The sequence below is a fragment of the Podarcis filfolensis genome (assembly GCF_964270895.1).
Source record: "Podarcis filfolensis genome assembly, chromosome: 2".
Taxonomy (NCBI): Eukaryota; Metazoa; Chordata; class Lepidosauria; order Squamata; family Lacertidae; genus Podarcis; species Podarcis filfolensis.
The window spans coordinates 97,828,923-97,845,285 of NC_139605.1; the positions used below are offsets into that span (position 1 = coordinate 97,828,923).

At 47.4% G+C, this 16,363-nt stretch overlaps 1 protein-coding gene across 11 annotated transcripts in view; it reads left to right on the forward strand.

Annotated features, from left to right (window-relative positions):
- SDK2 (sidekick cell adhesion molecule 2) overlaps window positions 1-16,363 on the forward strand; it is a 363,930-nt gene that overhangs the window by 327,120 nt on the left and 20,447 nt on the right. For 8 of the 11 annotated variants that reach the window (XM_083598508.1, XM_083598512.1, XM_083598514.1 and 5 more), the window contains exons 30-37: window positions 256-457; window positions 857-960; window positions 5,822-5,892; window positions 6,836-6,971; window positions 7,747-7,803; window positions 8,791-8,892; window positions 10,287-10,402; window positions 13,786-13,972. In XM_083598508.1, coding sequence (XP_083454634.1) covers window positions 256-457; window positions 857-960; window positions 5,822-5,892; window positions 6,836-6,971; window positions 7,747-7,803; window positions 8,791-8,892; window positions 10,287-10,402; window positions 13,786-13,972 — 975 coding nt within the window. The remainder of the gene's footprint in view (window positions 1-255; window positions 458-856; window positions 961-5,821; window positions 5,893-6,835; window positions 6,972-7,746; window positions 7,804-8,790; window positions 8,893-10,286; window positions 10,403-13,785; window positions 13,973-16,363) is intronic. The other 3 variants (XM_083598513.1, XM_083598516.1, XM_083598509.1) reach the window with 1 other exon arrangement.

Below are 16,363 nucleotides of genomic sequence, written 5' to 3' on the forward strand. Positions count from 1 at the left end.
TCTCATGCTGGAGCTCAGCTTCTCTGGTTTGTAAACTAACAAGTATTGTGTTCACTCGATCTAGGTTAGAGTCAGATAGGGAAGGTATTGCCTAGATCTGATGTGCAAATCAGGTTTCTTTCAAGCTGATACTAAACTCTCTTCAAGGTGATGGATGGGTTCTCATATTTGTCCTTAAACCTATACTATCACTGCCATGTCTATTTTCACCCCATGTTTCCAGCCTTCAGTGATCTGTACCCCTCTTGCCCCCAGACCGTCCCCAACCTCCCAGCAAGCCAGTTGTGTTGCAGGAAGATGTCAAGTCAAGAAGTGTACTATTGTCCTGGGAGCCGGGCAGTGATGGGCTCTCACCTGTCCGGTATTACACTGTACAAACACGGGAACTTCCTGATGGGAAATGGGTGCTGCATTCTGCCTCTGTGAACCACAACACCACATCCTTCATAGTCAACAGGTGAGAAATCAATGGGTGGAATGAAAGGAGACGTTTATTTGGAAAAGAAGGTGGCATTGACAAGGACGACTGTTATGTGAGTGGATCTGGAGCAAATCTTCCAGTCACAGAGCTGTCCTCAGATTCCCACCGGTCCAAACTGAAATTTCCTGCCTGAGTGGTATTGAGTCTGGAATCAAGGCTAGCCATTAGAATCAAGGCTAGCCATTGAGTCTGGAATCAAGGCTAGCCATTAGTATTAAGATAGCTTTTCTGGGAATGAGCTTGTTAGTCTCAAGGTAGAACGTGTTAAAAATCAGTGGCTTGGCAGGTGGCAGAATACAGCAAGACCTGTACATCTGTTTGCATCTTGTGGTTTTCTTCCAAAAACAAGCCAAGTACCATGTGCTCCCTTTGCAGGCTGAAACCCTTCACTACCTACAAATTCCGGGTCAAGGCAACCAATGATATTGGTGACAGCGAATACAGTGAAGAGTCAGAGTCACTCACCACACTACAGGCTGGTATGTGAATGCATTAAATCATGAGTTACTTTAGAACAAGACACTTTCCTCTTCCAGTTATAGGAGCAGAAGTTCTCGTGCAAGTGAAACCATTGCAGTGTACATGGTTAGAGTGGTTACCTCTTCCAGTCTACCTGGAGCAGTGCTGTTTCAGCCATTCACTCCTGCATCCAGATCACAAAAACAGAACCAGGAAAGAGTTTGAACCTAGTCAAACCTCTGCAGTCACCTGTCTTCATCCTCAACCACCTCCCTCCCTCTTCCACATCTAGCTTTGCATATCCTTTCGTTATGGGCCAATCTCTTCCATGCATTGCACGTTGCCTGAAGTGGCCCTGATGCTGTTAGAACAGAGGAGGAGAGTAGGGGCTGCAGCTGAGGCTGGCTGCTGTGGACTGCAAAACCAGTGTTGCGATGGACACCTTGGGGTTGAGGAAACTGGTAGATGGGAAAGGTTGGGGGTAATTTTGAAGAGCCGTAATAGGGACATGAAAGCATCATAGAGCGTTATCTGTAGAGAAATTGGGAGTCGGTGAAAGAGTACAGTGTTACCTTGGTAGTCGAATGGCTTGGCTCCCGAACACCGCGAACCCAGAATTGAGTGTTCCGGTTTGCAAACATTTTTCGGAAGCCGAACATCCAATGCAGCTTACGCAGCCTCCGATTGAGTGCAGGAAGCTCCTGCAGCCAATTGGAAGCTGCACCTTGGTTTTTGAATGGTTTCGGGAGTCAAACAGACTCCTGGAACAGATTAAGTTTGAGAACCAAGGTACCACTGTAATTCGAGGAAACAAATGGTTCTAAAGGGGATAGGGAAGGGGCAATGATGGGCACAGCAGATTGTACAGAGGGCAAAGGACACCCAATACCAACTGGACCCAAGATATTCCACATCATGGAAATGTTCTGTCATCAAAAACCATTGTCTCCCTGCTTCGGAATTGCAAAATCCACCAATAATCTGTAAAATGGTAACCAGTTTGGGCCTTTACCACCAATGGCAAGTTGTCAGCTGAGTGTAACAAGTAGCCTGCCATTTCTCAGGGCTCTGTGCCTCATGAAGACAAGCAAGAACAGCTTGGATCTTCTTGCATTTGATTCATATCAAATCCCCTGAGTGAGTGCTTGAGGGCCCTGCTCCTTCCTGCCACTTACCGTCTGGCCTGGGGCGGGGCCTGAAGCCTCACAAGGACTGCTTGCTGCTTGCTGCCGCTGCCCAGGAGGACTCCCCTGAGTGAGTGCCTGAGGGCCCTGCTCTTGCCACTTACCACCTGGCCTGGGGCGGGGCCTGAAGCCTCACAAGGACTGCTTGCTGCCGCTGCCCAGGAGGACTCCCCTGAGTGAGTGCCTGAGGGCCCTGCTCTTACCACTTACCACCTGGCCCAGGGCGGGGCCTGACAGGCCTCACTAGGACAGTTGTTACTGCCGGAGGGGCACAGAGTGTTTTTTAAATGTTTTTTTTAAAAAAATTCTTTTGGATTTTTTGTATGTGGGGGTGGGGGTGGGATGGATGTTTGGTTGGGTTTGGGGAATTATTTTTTATTTTGATGTTTTTGTAATTTTTACATTTTTTTGTTTGTATTGTTTATTGGTTTTATTTGTTTGTTTAAGGTGTTATTTTGTTGTTAGGGGGAGGGGTCAGGGCTGCCGGGGAGTGGGCCCCAGCCCACAAAATGGCTGGGGCATGTCCCACAGGGGGGGATGCACTGGGGCAACCGATCTCAGTGATCACGGGTAGGAGGAGGAGTTACGCTAAGACTAGACCATGTCATTACAGAGGGGGCAGGTTTAGTCGTTGTCTGAGGACTATTCCTGCCTCCGGGTCTGGTCTTGACCGGATGGATACTAGAATCAGCAAGGGATACCCACATGACCTGAAGGTGCTGCTGTGCAATGCCAGGTCAATGATTCATAAGACCACTGCCATCCATGACTTGATCATGGATGGAGGACTTGACCTGGCATGTGTAACAGAGACTTGGTTGGATGAAGCAGATGGGCCTGTCCTTGCCGCTGCCTGTCCACCAGGTTTCTCTTACGCACAGCAGCCCAGGTCATGTGGGCGGGGAGGGGGGGTTGCAGTGATTTTTAGGAAGTCATTAGTTTGCACCAGGCGTCCTATTGGGAAGACCCAGTTTTCCGAGTGCATGCTCTGGAAGTTGGGCAATAGGGGCAGTACAGGATTCCTTTTGGTGTACCGACCTCCCCGCTGCACCAAGGATTCCCTGCCCGAGCTGCTTCAGGTCGTGGCGGATGTTCTCCTGGAGACACCTAGCTTGGTCGTCCTAGGGGATTTTAACATCCATGCCGACACGACCTTACAAGGGGCCGCTCGGGACTTCGTGGAAAGCATGGCCTCCATGGGGCTGTCCCTGAATAAGTCTGGCCCAACCCATAGCCGCGGACATGCCTTGGACCTGGTGTTTACCTCTATGGATGTTGGTGATCTGACACTAAGTAAAAGCGAAACGAAAGAAGTGCCATGGTCAGATCACTTCCTGGTGCAACTGGACTTCTCTGTGACCCATCCCCTCTGCAGGGAGGTGGGACCAATTCTGATGGTCCGCCCCCGCCACTTAATGGATCCAAATGGTTTCCAGAGAGTGGTAGGGGATACTTTATCCCATGTTGATGGCCTTTCAGCTGATTCCCTGGTGGCCCGCTGGAATGTGGAGTTAACCAGGGCTATTGACTGTTTGGCTCCGAAGCGCCCTCTCTGATTGCATGGAGCCCGGACAGCCCCGTGGTTTTCCACGGATCTGAGGGCAATGAAACAATCGTTGAGACGGCTAGAGCGCCGGTGGCGGATAACTCATTCCGAATCTGACCGGACACAGGTTAGAGCTCAACGTCAAGCCTACCAAGTGGCGATAGTGACGGCGAAGAAGAATTTCTTCGCCGCCTCTATTGCATCTGCAGAAAACAGCAGCAGGAGACTTTTTCAGGTGGTTCACAATTTAGCGGAACCACCTGCAACATCGGGGCCCAGTATGGGCCACATGTTCTCCTGCAATGATTTTGCAAAGTTTTTTGCAGATAAAATCGCTCAGATTCGGGAAGAAGTAGACTCCACCGTGGGAGCAGGGCCGGGGCGGGAGAGTGCTAGAGTTCTGTCTAGTCAAGTTGAGTGGGATCAATTCCAATCTGTTACCTCCGAGGATGTGGACAGGCTGCTTGGACGAGTGAAACCAACCACCTGTCTCCTGGATCCTTGCCCATCCTGGCTTATAAAAGCTAGCCGGGAAGGACTGGGCGATGGGCTTCGTGGGGTGGTGAATGCTTCTCTCCATGAGGGAGCCTTCCCAGACCCGCTGAAAGAGGTGGTTATTAAAGCGCTTCTTAAAAAACCATCTTTAGATGCGGCCACGATGGCCAACTATCGCCCAGTATCAAATCTTCCATTCTTGGGCAAGGTGATTGAGCGAGCGGTTGCCGAACAACTCCAGGCACGCCTGGAAGAAGCGGACCATTTGGATCCCTTCCAGTCGGGATTCAGGCCTCATCATGGGACTGAAACTGCCTTGGTCGCACTGGTTGATGATCTCCGGCGGGCTAGGGACAAAGGTGAGAGCTGTTTCCTAGTTCTGCTGGATCTCTCAGCGGCGTTTGATACCATCGACCATAACATCCTTCTGGACCGTCTTCAGGGGCTGGGAGCTGGAGGCACTGTCATACAGTGGTTCCGCTCCTTCCTCCTGGGCCGTGTTCAGAAAGTGGTGGTGGGGGATGAGTGTTCAGACCCCTGGGCTCTCACTTGTGGGGTGCCTCAGGGTTCTGTCCTCTCCCCCATGCTTTTCAACATTTACATGCAGCCGCTGGGAGAGATCATCAGGAGGTTTGGGCTGGGTGTTCATCAGTATGCGGATGATACCCAGCTCTACCTCTCTTTTAAATCAGAACCAGTGAGGGCGGTGAAGGTCCTGTGTGAGTGTCTGGAAGCGGTTGGAGGATGGATGGCGGCTAACAGATTGAGGTTGAATCCTGACAAGACAGAAGTACTGCTTTTGGGGGACAGGAGGCAGGCAGGTGTGGAGGATTCCCTGGTCCTGAATGGGGTAACTGTGCCCCTGAAGGACCAGGTGCGCAGCCTGGGAGTCATTTTGGACTCACAGCTGTCCATGGAGGCACAGGTCAAATCTGTGTCCAGGGCAGCTGTTTACCAGCTCCATCTGGTACGTAGGCTGAGACCCTATCTGCCTGCAGACTGTCTCGCCAGAGTGGTGCATGCTCTGGTTATCTCCCGCTTGGACTACTGCAATGCACTCTACGTGGGGCTACCTTTGAAGGTGACTCGGAAACTACAACTAATCCAGAATGCGGCAGCTAGACTCACTGGGGGCGGCCGCCGAGACCATATAACACCGGTCTTGAAAGACCTACATTGGCTCCCAGTACGTTTCCGAGCACAATTCAAAGTGTTGGTGCTGACCTTTAAAGCCCTAAACGGCCTCGGTCCAGTGTACCTGAAGGAGCGTCTCCACCCCCATCATTCTGCCCGGACGCTGAGGTCCAGCGCCGAGGGCCTTCTGGCGGTTCCCTCCTTGCGAGAAGCAAAGCTACAGGGAACCAGGCAGAGGGCCTTCTCGGTAGTGGCGCCCACCCTGTGGAACGCCCTTCCAGCAGATGTCAAAGCGATAAACAACTACCTGACATTCAGAAGACATCTTAAGGCAGCCCTGTTCAGGGAAGTTTTTAACGTGTGATATTTTACTGTATTTTTGGTTTTTATGGAAGCCGCCCAGAGTGGCTGGGGAGGCCCAGCCAGATGGGCGGGGTATAAATAATAAATTATTATTATTATTATTATTATTATTATTATTATTATTATTATTATCATATATATTTTTTCCTCTTCCCTCAGCCCCAGAGGAAGCTCCCACTATCTTGTCAGTGACCCCACACACCACCACATCTGTACTGATCCGCTGGCAGGTAGGGAGATGTACCTTTTCTTTCTCCCCCGTTGGAACTTGATCAGTAGGAGAACTGGAATGTTCAGGAGTTCTCGCTGTCTTGGGGAAAAGCTTCCGACCAATGAAACATGACTGTGCTGCGCAGTGGTTCTGGGTGGCATTCTAAGCTTCTTTCTGATGGCCAGCAAATCTGGTAGTGTCTCTGTCTTGAGCAGGCATAGACAAACTCGGCCCTCCAGATGTTTTGGGACTAAAACTCCCATTATCCCTGACCACTGGTCCTGTTAGCTAGGGATGATGGGAGTTGTAGTCCCAAACCATCTGGAAGGGAGAGTTTGCCTATACCTGGTCTTGAGCATGGTCTTAGAAAGTTGAGTTTGAAAACGGTCATAAGATTTGCAACCATGTCTATTATGCACAGATATATACCTAGTTTCCACACTTTAACCCCAGCTCAGCATTCTTTATTCCACCCACAAAAGAAGGTTTTGCTGTCAAAATGGGGCAGGTGACTTTGGCGATGAAACTGTGGACTCTGTTGAGTTTGCTTGTGTGTTGCAGCAAGGGGGTGGTGGAAGGCTATGGAGGATCTGGAAAGTGGGAAACAGAAATGTTTAACCAAACCAGTGTGAAATATTGGCTTGAGGTAGGCATAAGTAGTTTGGCTAGTACACCCAACCCATCCATTCCTCAAGGCAAAGAGCATATAAAGATCCTGAGGCACCTTTTGCCGGTCTCCAGTGATGCTTCCCTGCTGGCAGTGACAGGGAAGGGAAACCCTGGCATTTTAGCACCACTTCCAGCTTTTGACTGGGCAATGGGAGGTGACGGTTTTAGAAAGCAGGTGTAATATGGGACAGAATCCTTTTGTTGAAAGCTGGTCTCGCAAGTGTCAGCTGTGCAAGGGGAAGCAAATATAGTTTGTGAGTCCCTCATTGATTTATCTGTTTCTCCTTCCGTAGGCTCCATCTGAGGACAGAATCAATGGCATCTTACTAGGTTTTCGCATCCGCTACCGGGAGCTGGCATACGAAGGGGCGCGAGGATTCACTGCACGCAGTATCGGCAATCCCAGTGCAAAATGGGCAGAACTCACCTGTGAGTATGCTTGTGAGCAGCAAGGGTTCTGGGAAGTGGAGAAAGTGAGAATTTAGCCAACGTCTGCCCCTGCCCACTGCCTTCAACTTACACTGCAGCAAAAAAACAAAAACAAAACACCAAGCCAACAAACACTAGCATGGGAACCATCATTCCAGAGCAAGCCACCCATAACAAACACTGGTCCTAAGTACTGCCCAAGATTTAGCACCAGTGTACTCAGTGCTTTCTCCAGTAAAAAAAGTGACTTGACAAGCATTTTCCCTTGCAGTCATAAGTCAGCGCTGCAAGCATTCAGAAGCTGCCCTAGAATAATACATTGTTGTTCCCAGTGCGTTTGAAATGGAAAACATTGATCTTAGCAAGTGGTTGGTATATTCAGCCCTATCAGCTCGACCTTTTTTAGTGCCAAGGTGTCTCTCTCTGAGAGAGACTTTTCCTTTTTGTGGAATTGCTGGATCCAGTGATAATGGGCTCTTCAGTCATTTGGGAAGATCTATCACCCAGGCTATCCTGATGCCCATAAACTCTTTCTGGTCAGGTTTGTCCATCTTTGGTAGCTACAACCCCTCTCTGGGATATTTCCCTCCTTTCCCAATACTTCGTTGGAGACTTCTCAGTGTTCTTTGATGTGGCTGTGAGTTTCTCTCCTAGCTGCTTCTCCCTCACTCCCAATTGATGTCTGTTAGTCCTGCTTGCATTGTCAAGATGTTTATTTACATGTGGCTAACCTGCATTGACTGCTTCTCCCTTCTGACCACCTGCCACCCCACAGCAACGTATGCCATGCGGAACCTGACTGAGGCCTCCCTCACACAATACGAGCTGGACAGTAAGTGGGTGCTTCTTCTCTTGTCTGTGCAATCGTTTCTGCTTGTGTTTCTGGTCTCTCTTGAATCTGGTTCCTATCTAGATTTTAGCACCGTCACCTACGGAAGGTGACTGGCAGCAGGGAGAACAGCAGCTCTTTCCCTGTTTTCGTTGTTGTTGTTAGCTCATCACTTTCTAGAACCCAGGATGTCACCTTTGCCCAAGGATAGCTTCTTTCGCTTCCAATTAAAACCCCTAATCTGGCAAAAAAGAAAGTGCAAGTTCCCCATGAGTAGATTTCCCAGTTTTAACACACAGGCAGTCCACATTTGCTTTTTATGGTGTTTCCCCTGTTAATTTGGGTACTTTCCTATCTTCTAGAGTGGAATAATAGAGAGCAAATTTGTGATAAATTTAGGGGCTTTATGTAGGGGCAGGGAAGTAAGGACCGAGATTCATGAAGAAGAATTTTGCTTACATGAAATATCTCCCTTTCAATACTGTAAGGCCTGTTAAGGCTGTGTACGCACTATATGTTTTTAAAACACATTTGAAGCACATTCTTTCCCTCAAATAATTCTGGGCACTATCACATGCCTGGGTTGCTGGGAAGCAGTAGTAGTAAATTACAGTGCCTGAAATATTTGAGGGAAAGAATGCATTTTGAACATGGTATAAACGTATAGCGTGTATGCAGCCTAAGACTCGTTTTACAACAAAGTTTACTTCAGCTTGCTTAGCTTTGGTTAGAACCACGAAGGCTCTGTCCTCTTACCTTCTGGAGAAATATCCTGGCACCATTTGCCAGCTTTGCAAAGGGCTGTGAAGGAATTAGTACTGTTGTGGGAGTGGTGTCATGTAGGAGCACACAAAAAGGAGGGAAATGTGAGACCAGATCATAGCCAGGAATATATACGCCACTACTTTTAAAGGCAACGCCAGAATTAAGAAACAAACTCTGCCTCTGCCTCCATGTATGACAATCTCCTTTCCAATCTCACCTCTGCAGACCTGAACAAGCACCGCCGCTATGAGATCCGAATGAGTGTCTACAATGCTGTGGGTGAGGGCCCCACCAGCTCACCACAGGAGGTCTTTGTGGGCGAGGCTGGTAAGCCAGGCGTCCTTTTTTTTTTTTTCCCTCTAGGAGCCGTTTTCTCTCTCAAGTCTCCCTATATCCTTGTGCTTCCTGAGAGCTTAGAGCATAAGCCTGAGGAGGGAGCAGGCCAGCAGGCTAAAACAGCAACCAATTGTATTGCCTGCAGCTCTAGTGCAAGCCTACAAGTAAGGGCCATAGTTCAGTGGTACAGCATCTGCGTTGCATGCAGAAGGTCCCAGGTGCAAATCTCATCATCTCCAGGTAGGGCTGGGAAGGACTCCCTGGACTGAAACCCCGAGGAGCTGTTGCCTGTCAGTGCAGACAGTACTGAGCTGGATGGACCCAGTGGCCTGATTCCATGTAAGGCAGCTGCCTATGTCTCATGCCCCTTAGCTTCCAATCCCACACAACAAGCCAGCAGATCCATTCCTTAATCAATACAGAGGCAGCTGCCAACAAGAGGTCATTAGGGGTGGATCCCAAGAGCATACAGGTCTGTGGCCAAGCCCGGAAGCTCATGTAGGGTAAACAAACATCCATTCCAAACCAAAAAAACCAGTCTCTGCTTCTCCGTGGACTTGTCAGAGCATCAATTAACTCAGGCACCACACCTACTCGGCCCCAGACACACTGACCCGATGCTTGGAGGCTGTGGCTGGATAGTTTCCTGGGAGCCGATTGAAACGAAATCCTTCAAAGACAGAGGTCCTCTGGCTGGGTCGGGATGGCATGGGGATGAGGGACCAACTCCCTTCTCTTGCGGGGGCCCAATTAGTGCCAGTGCCTTCCGTTAAGAGTTTGGGTGTAATCCTTGACGCCTCCGTTTCCATGGAGGCGCAGGTTACAGCAACAGCTAAGGCAACATTTTTCCATCTTCGCCTCAGTAAGCAGTTGGTCCCTTACCTTTCCCGCCCCAATCTGGCCACAGTGATCCATGCGACGGTCACCTCCAGGCTTGACTACTGTAATTCACTCTACGCAGGGCTGCCCTTGAAACTGTCCCACAAACTCCAGCGGGTGCAGAATGCTGCAGCGAGGCTCCTCATGGGGTCCCTGCCATGGGAGCATATTCACCCAGTTGCACTGGCTCCCAGTGGAGTATACGGTCAGGTTCAAGGTGCTGGTCTTGACCTTTAAAGCCCTTTGTGGCTTAGGGCCCTCGTATCTACGGGACCACCTCTCCTAATGGATTTTTGAATTTTGAATTTTATTGTTATTCATGTATTTTATGCTGCTTTTATAATTAAGTGTTTTAAAGTGTTTTGAATTTGTTGTTAGCCGCCCTGAGCCTGGTTTTTGAACCGGGAAGGGCGGGGTATAAATAAACATTTATTATTATTATTATTATTATTATTATTATTATTATTATTATTATTCTCGCTGACATCCGGTTCTGCTCTCTTCAGTCCCTGCAGCTGCACCACAGAATGTGGCCATCCAAAGTGCCACAGCCACCCAGCTCGACATCACATGGGAGCCACCACCCCCCGAGGCACAGAATGGAGACATCCAAGGCTACAAGGTACCAGGCCATAGGAGGGAAGGATCTGGGCTACAGGTGAAGAAGGCTGGTGCACTTGTCACCCTGGGGGACGTTTGTGGATAGGAGGCGAAACCTTTTGCACTGCAGAGTTTGTAAGGGGAGTTGCCGTTGTTGCTGTTGCTGCTGCCACATAAACATATCGCGGCGTCTTCTTGCATATTCCTCTACAGCCTAATATGTTAGAAACTCTTGCAGTAATGGGGAATGGCGTTCCAGTGCATGATGTCAGGCTAGATTGGGGTAGCCCATGTGATTCCCTTCTGATGTTGTAAGCCTCCCACTCATATCAGCCCCAGCCAGCATGAGTAGCAGTCAGGGATTGTGGGAGTTGTAGTCCATATCATCAGGAGGGTACCACGTTGGCCTACGAGTGCCTTGCAGCAGTTCGGAATCTACTTTAAAGCCAGCAGATATTCTGGCTGGATCCATTCATAGGGTGGGACTGTGACTGCAGCAGCCCTATGTCTGTTGGAAAATGGAAATGAAACAAGGAAGAATTTTTCTTGGGAGGGGGGATGTGTTTCTACATTTCCCCTGCAAGTGATGCTGTTGAGCTTCAAATAAAACACTGGAGTTTCACATGCTGTGCCTTCTCAGGATTGCTTTTGTCCCTAGGGAACTAAGGGCTGCTCTGCGCCTTACGTTTTTTATGGGTGCGTTCAAAATGCACGAGCGCGGCACCTTTTAAAACTGTAAAGTGTGCCTGTGTCAGGTGCAAATTTACAACAGATGCATTCCTCCAGGAGACTGAGATTTGCCATTACAATATACGCTTGAGATAATAATAATAAATTTTATTTATACCCCACCCTCCCCAGCCAAGACCAGGCTCAGGGCGGCTAACACCAAATATAAAAACGATTGAAATACAACTTAAAAAACAAGACTAAAATACAACACAAAACATTAAAATGCAGCCTCATTTCATTGGAAACTCAAATCAAAAACTTTTTTGGGGATGAAAATGTCAAGTCTTCACCAAGGCTAACTATCTAGATGGCAAATGTTTGTGGCATGTGAAATGACCTTAGTTCTGGGCTGTTCGTGTGATTTGTTCAAGCCTAGCATAGACTCTCTTTTTTTGCAAAGTGCTTAGAAGCCTGTCCCCTGGATTGTGGCAGATGACAGAGCACCCAGCCACCATATTGTAGAACTGGAACTAGTCTCTTGCCAATCCCTGCGCAGCCATTCCTCATCCTGTCTTCAAGCATCCCATCCGTGATCTAGCAGGGCATTTTACAAGCCAGTAGAACTGCGGTTTTGGAAAGTTGCTTGCTTGTTTCCTAAGAAACCTCCATGGGTGCCGGGAAGTGTTGCCATGGAGCCTGCTTGCTGCCGTCTCTCCGGCGCCTTGACTTCATGGCTTGGTGGGATGGTCCGGCTTCTCTGTGGAAGTCTGGATATCACCCAAGAGTGACTTCAGAGGTACAATGTTAACTACCCCATTCTTAATCCATCCCCATGAGCCAAGGCTGCAAAATGGATTGCCTGTGCTGTCTTGCCTAGTTCAGGGGCCAACGTGTCCTAATTGTTATGTGCCCATTTAACAGAAGAAGCTCACCTTCCCCGTTGAGAATCCTCAGGGGAAAATCTTTTGAGGTGCTTAATTCATTTCATAGCCTTTGGAAACGTGTTTTCACAGGCCAGCTTAAAAGTTTCTGGAACATAGTGGCATGAGCTAGGTATAAGAAAATTTCTCTCTGTGTGTAATAAGGAGATTTAGGTCCTGTGCTTTGAATAAATGAAAGAAACTTTTGCACACACATTTATTGGGCATTAGGACTTGTATCCTGAAAATTTTTATTTATGTATGCCATTACGGTGGCCCGTGTTTTGTTAGTCCCAAAATGGAAAACAAACGAGGTCCCAACTAAAGAAGAATGGCAACTTAAACTGATGGAGTATGCGCAGCTTGCGGATCTAACTTACAGAATAAGAGAACAAGAAGAACATTTGTTTAAAGAAGATTGGGAAATGTTTATTGAATATATGGGGAGGGAATTGTATACACTTGAAAATGTTGGCAGCATTAGGAAAAATTCAACAGTGTAAATAAGTTTTGATGAAAGTAGTAATGAAATGCTGAATGGTGTAGTTTGTATCAAATATGCAGGGATTTATGTTATGCAAAATGAACCATGGAAAGAGCAGAAGGGAAGTCATTGATATTTTAAGGTTGTTTAAATGAATATTCTAAATTGGAAAACAGATAATTTAATTTTATATATATATAAGGACTTGTATCCAACTAACTGAATCTCAAAGGAGTTCCATTGGGATTAATTTAAGTTAGCCGAGCATATTGATTTCATTGGGCCTCTTCTAAATTTGAGTTATTTGAGTAAATTTGAGTTTATGCACACTTACCTTTTTTTCCTTCTCTTTCCAGGCAGAGCTCTACACTTTAATGCCCAATAAAAATAAATAAATAAATAAATAAATAAATAAATAAATAAATAAATAAATAATTGCCCCCAAGCTTTCCCTTCTGAAACGCCACTCTTTAAAGCTGAACTGGAGCAAACATCAATGCGAGGTTTCCCACGGATTGACGTTTGCTCCAATTGAGTTGTAAAGAGCAGGTTTTCACTGGGAAAGATCCGGAGCCCAAAAAGGGCTCTTGGGCATGGAACTTTAAATTGTGGACCCTGCCTGGAAAGAGCGGAGAAAAGGTAAAGTGTGGATAAGCCCTGAGTTGGAAAGAACACAGTGTTTTTTGCTTTAGCTGCATCTGAACTTATGGCAAAGAACTGGGGTAGCAGAGAGCAACAAAGGACAGAGAGATGTTAAAATAATGGACGGTGGCCAGAGAGCCAAGAGTAAAATCTATTTTAGCATTGTACCTGGGCATCTGCTGTTACCCAGGATAATAAGGCACAGTCATAGTTATGCCATCATGCCAATGGACTCCCTCTCTCCACCTGCCCCTCCCTCCATCTCTAGATTTCCTTTTTAAATCTCCCTCCCTCTGCAGCCCTACTCGCTGTGGCAAACTTGCTATATGCCTCCATCATCCGGTTCTCACCAGGTGACCATCCCTTATCCACGCCGGCTGGGGCTGATGGCAGCTGGAATGCAGCCACATCTCCAAGGCCACAAGCTCCCTTTCCTCTGTTCTAGATGGTTGAGCTACTGCCTGACTTGTATGACTTGAGGAAATTATTATGCTGATAAAGGCGGTAGCGATTCCAAGGAACGAACAATGTTAATTAACTATATACATATATATGACACTCTACATTTCGGAGTGGAAGAGCAGCATTGTTGGAAACGCACTGGTGACCACAAAGAGAAAAATGGGTGCTACTCCTCCCCCCTCCCACAATTTTCCTCACTACGCCCCACTTCCTTCTTCCCTACAGATCTATTTCTGGGAGGCCCAGCGGCAGAACGAAACCGAACGGGTGAAAACGCTCTTCCTGCCGGAGAATGGCGTCAAACTCAAGAATCTGACCGGCTACACCGCCTACCTTGTCACCATCCTGGCCTTCAATGCTGCAGGCGATGGGCCCCGCAGCGCCCCCATCAAGGGCAGGACGCAGCAAGCAGGTGGGATAGGAGGGAGGAGAGGCAGCAGCGACTTGGCTGTGAATAGCAGTTTGCAGGTCCTGTGCTGATGCGCTGAGTTGGGCCGGGGATGGGAAGGCATGAGCACGACCATGATGGGAAGTGTTCGTTCTCATTCAGTCTCACAGATGAGGTTGTTTTTTTAATGCGTGTGGCCAAAAGACCTCTCTGTATAAGCAGCAAATCTTTTTTGGTCCAACTACAGTGGTACCTTGGTTTAAGAACACCCTAGTTTATGAACAACTTGGATTAAGAACGCTGCAAACCCGGAAGTAGGTGTTTTGGTTTGTGAACTTTGCCTTGGAATAAGAACATGTTTCTCTTCCTATTGAGTGTGTTCCATTTGTAAATTGAGTCCCCCGCTGCTATGGGAAAGCTCACCTTGGTTTAAGAACACTTTGGTTTAAGTACGGAATTCCGGAACGGATTAAGTTCGTAAACCAAGGTACCACTGTATACTAATAGGTCATCACCTTCCTTTTGCATCCTCTTAACTGCGGTCTTAAGCTCCCATCCGCATTCTCCTTTTCCTCTTATTTTTTTAAAATAATTTTTATTAAGGTTTATAGAGAAAAATGCAAAGCTTAATACCTTTCGCCCACCCCGCTTCTTCTTAACCAAACCAAGACTTTTATTTTGATACAATAAAAACACAAAAAGGGGAGGGGGGATAATAGTGAAAGAAAAAAGAAAGAAAGAATAGAAAAGACGTTAAAAGAGATAGCTAGAAAAATAAGATCCAGAGAGTGAAGAACTTCTGATTCTTCATTTGTCCACTATATAAAACATTCACTTCGTCCAGTCCTCTTAATTTTGCATGAGCATCCCACAGCATCCCAGCATGTCTCTGCCGCCACCAGCTGAATCATTGGCTTGCAGGTCCTGAGCCCCCAGCTCCCCAAGCTCCTGCTTCTCCTGAATGTTCAAGCCCCTCTCTGACTAGGAGTTTGACTCTTGAGCTGGGACGTTGCTGCTCTGTGTGCACTGCTGTGCACCAGGCTGAGATTCAGCAGAACCATTGAACTGTTGACCTTGGGCTGCATTTGATGCCCAACAAAAGACACATGCGCCTCTGTAGCCTGAACCCTTGTGCTCCATCCTCAACAGGCACCTGCTTTGTTCCTTTGCGTCACCTGCTCCCCTCCTCTTCCTTCCAGCTATGAGCTTCAAAACATCCTCAGGTTACAAGTTTGGAGATCAAAGCCAACAAGAAAGGAAAGAAGGAGAGGCTTATGGGCCATATCCACCGCCAGCAGCTTTGGCTGGTGAAACCTTCTTTAAGCCAAGGGCACTGCTGAGTGAGGATCTGGGCTTGTATCTGTATTTCCCGCTATGCAGAGAGGAAGTTGGGGCTGTCTCGGACTGCGCTTCGCTGGCTTCCCATTCCTTGGATCTTCGGGGTTGTTGTTGGCACAGCATAAAGGAGCTTGAAAAGAATTGCAGCGATGACTTTGGCCAGAGCAGTTTAGGACAGCTTCTCCCGTTTCCCCTCTTTGCAGGCCCCCTGCTCGGCTCTAAAAATGACTGCGCCAAAGGTTCAAGTCGCTGACTTTGAATGGACTCGGCTAAAATACAAAACAAAACAAAACAAAACAAAACAAAAAAACTGCATTCTGCCTAATGCCCTGAGACAATGGTCTCTCTGTTAGAAGTTCCCAGTGCCTTGGTGAGAAAAGAGGTTTAAGATACTGTGCATCTGCAAACAGTTTTTATTCCAGGAGATGCTACTTTAGGAGTTTCTGGTTTTAGGAATCCTAATCTGTCGCCAGTGCTTTGCAGAGTATGAGAGATAGCAAGTAAATAAAGCTAGATTTAGCTTTTCATTAAAGGCGGGGGGGGGTCTTCATTTTGAGAATGTTTTTGGGCTGGATGTTTGTGGTTTATTTTTACTAGCTTTTAATCATTTAATAAGTTTATTCTAAATGTCCATCTCCTTGTAGCCCTCTCTCCCTTAAAGGCAGTATAAATTTTAAAACTTTATAAAATTTAAAATGAATAAAAATAAGGGCCTAACTAGATGAGCTGCTATTTGCTCCAGGAAGGGAAATATACAGATATCTTAGAGTAGTCTTCCCCAACCAGGGGCCCTCCAGGGCTTGATCTAGACACATCAAAGAAGCATTTCAGTTAAACGCGTTATAAACTTTGTATGAGAAATCAGGTTGGCAAAAACCGAACTCCACAGCGCCATCTGGTGTCACAGTGTTGTAATGCATATACAATGCATCTAAAGTGCTTTTTCTTTGCCAATGTAGCTGAGTCCCAGAAGTTGTGGGATTACAACTCCCCTTTTCCCAGACCATTGACTATGCTACCTGGGGCTGATGTGAATTAAAGTCTAAAACTTCTGCTGAGGAAAAGGTTGAGGAAGAC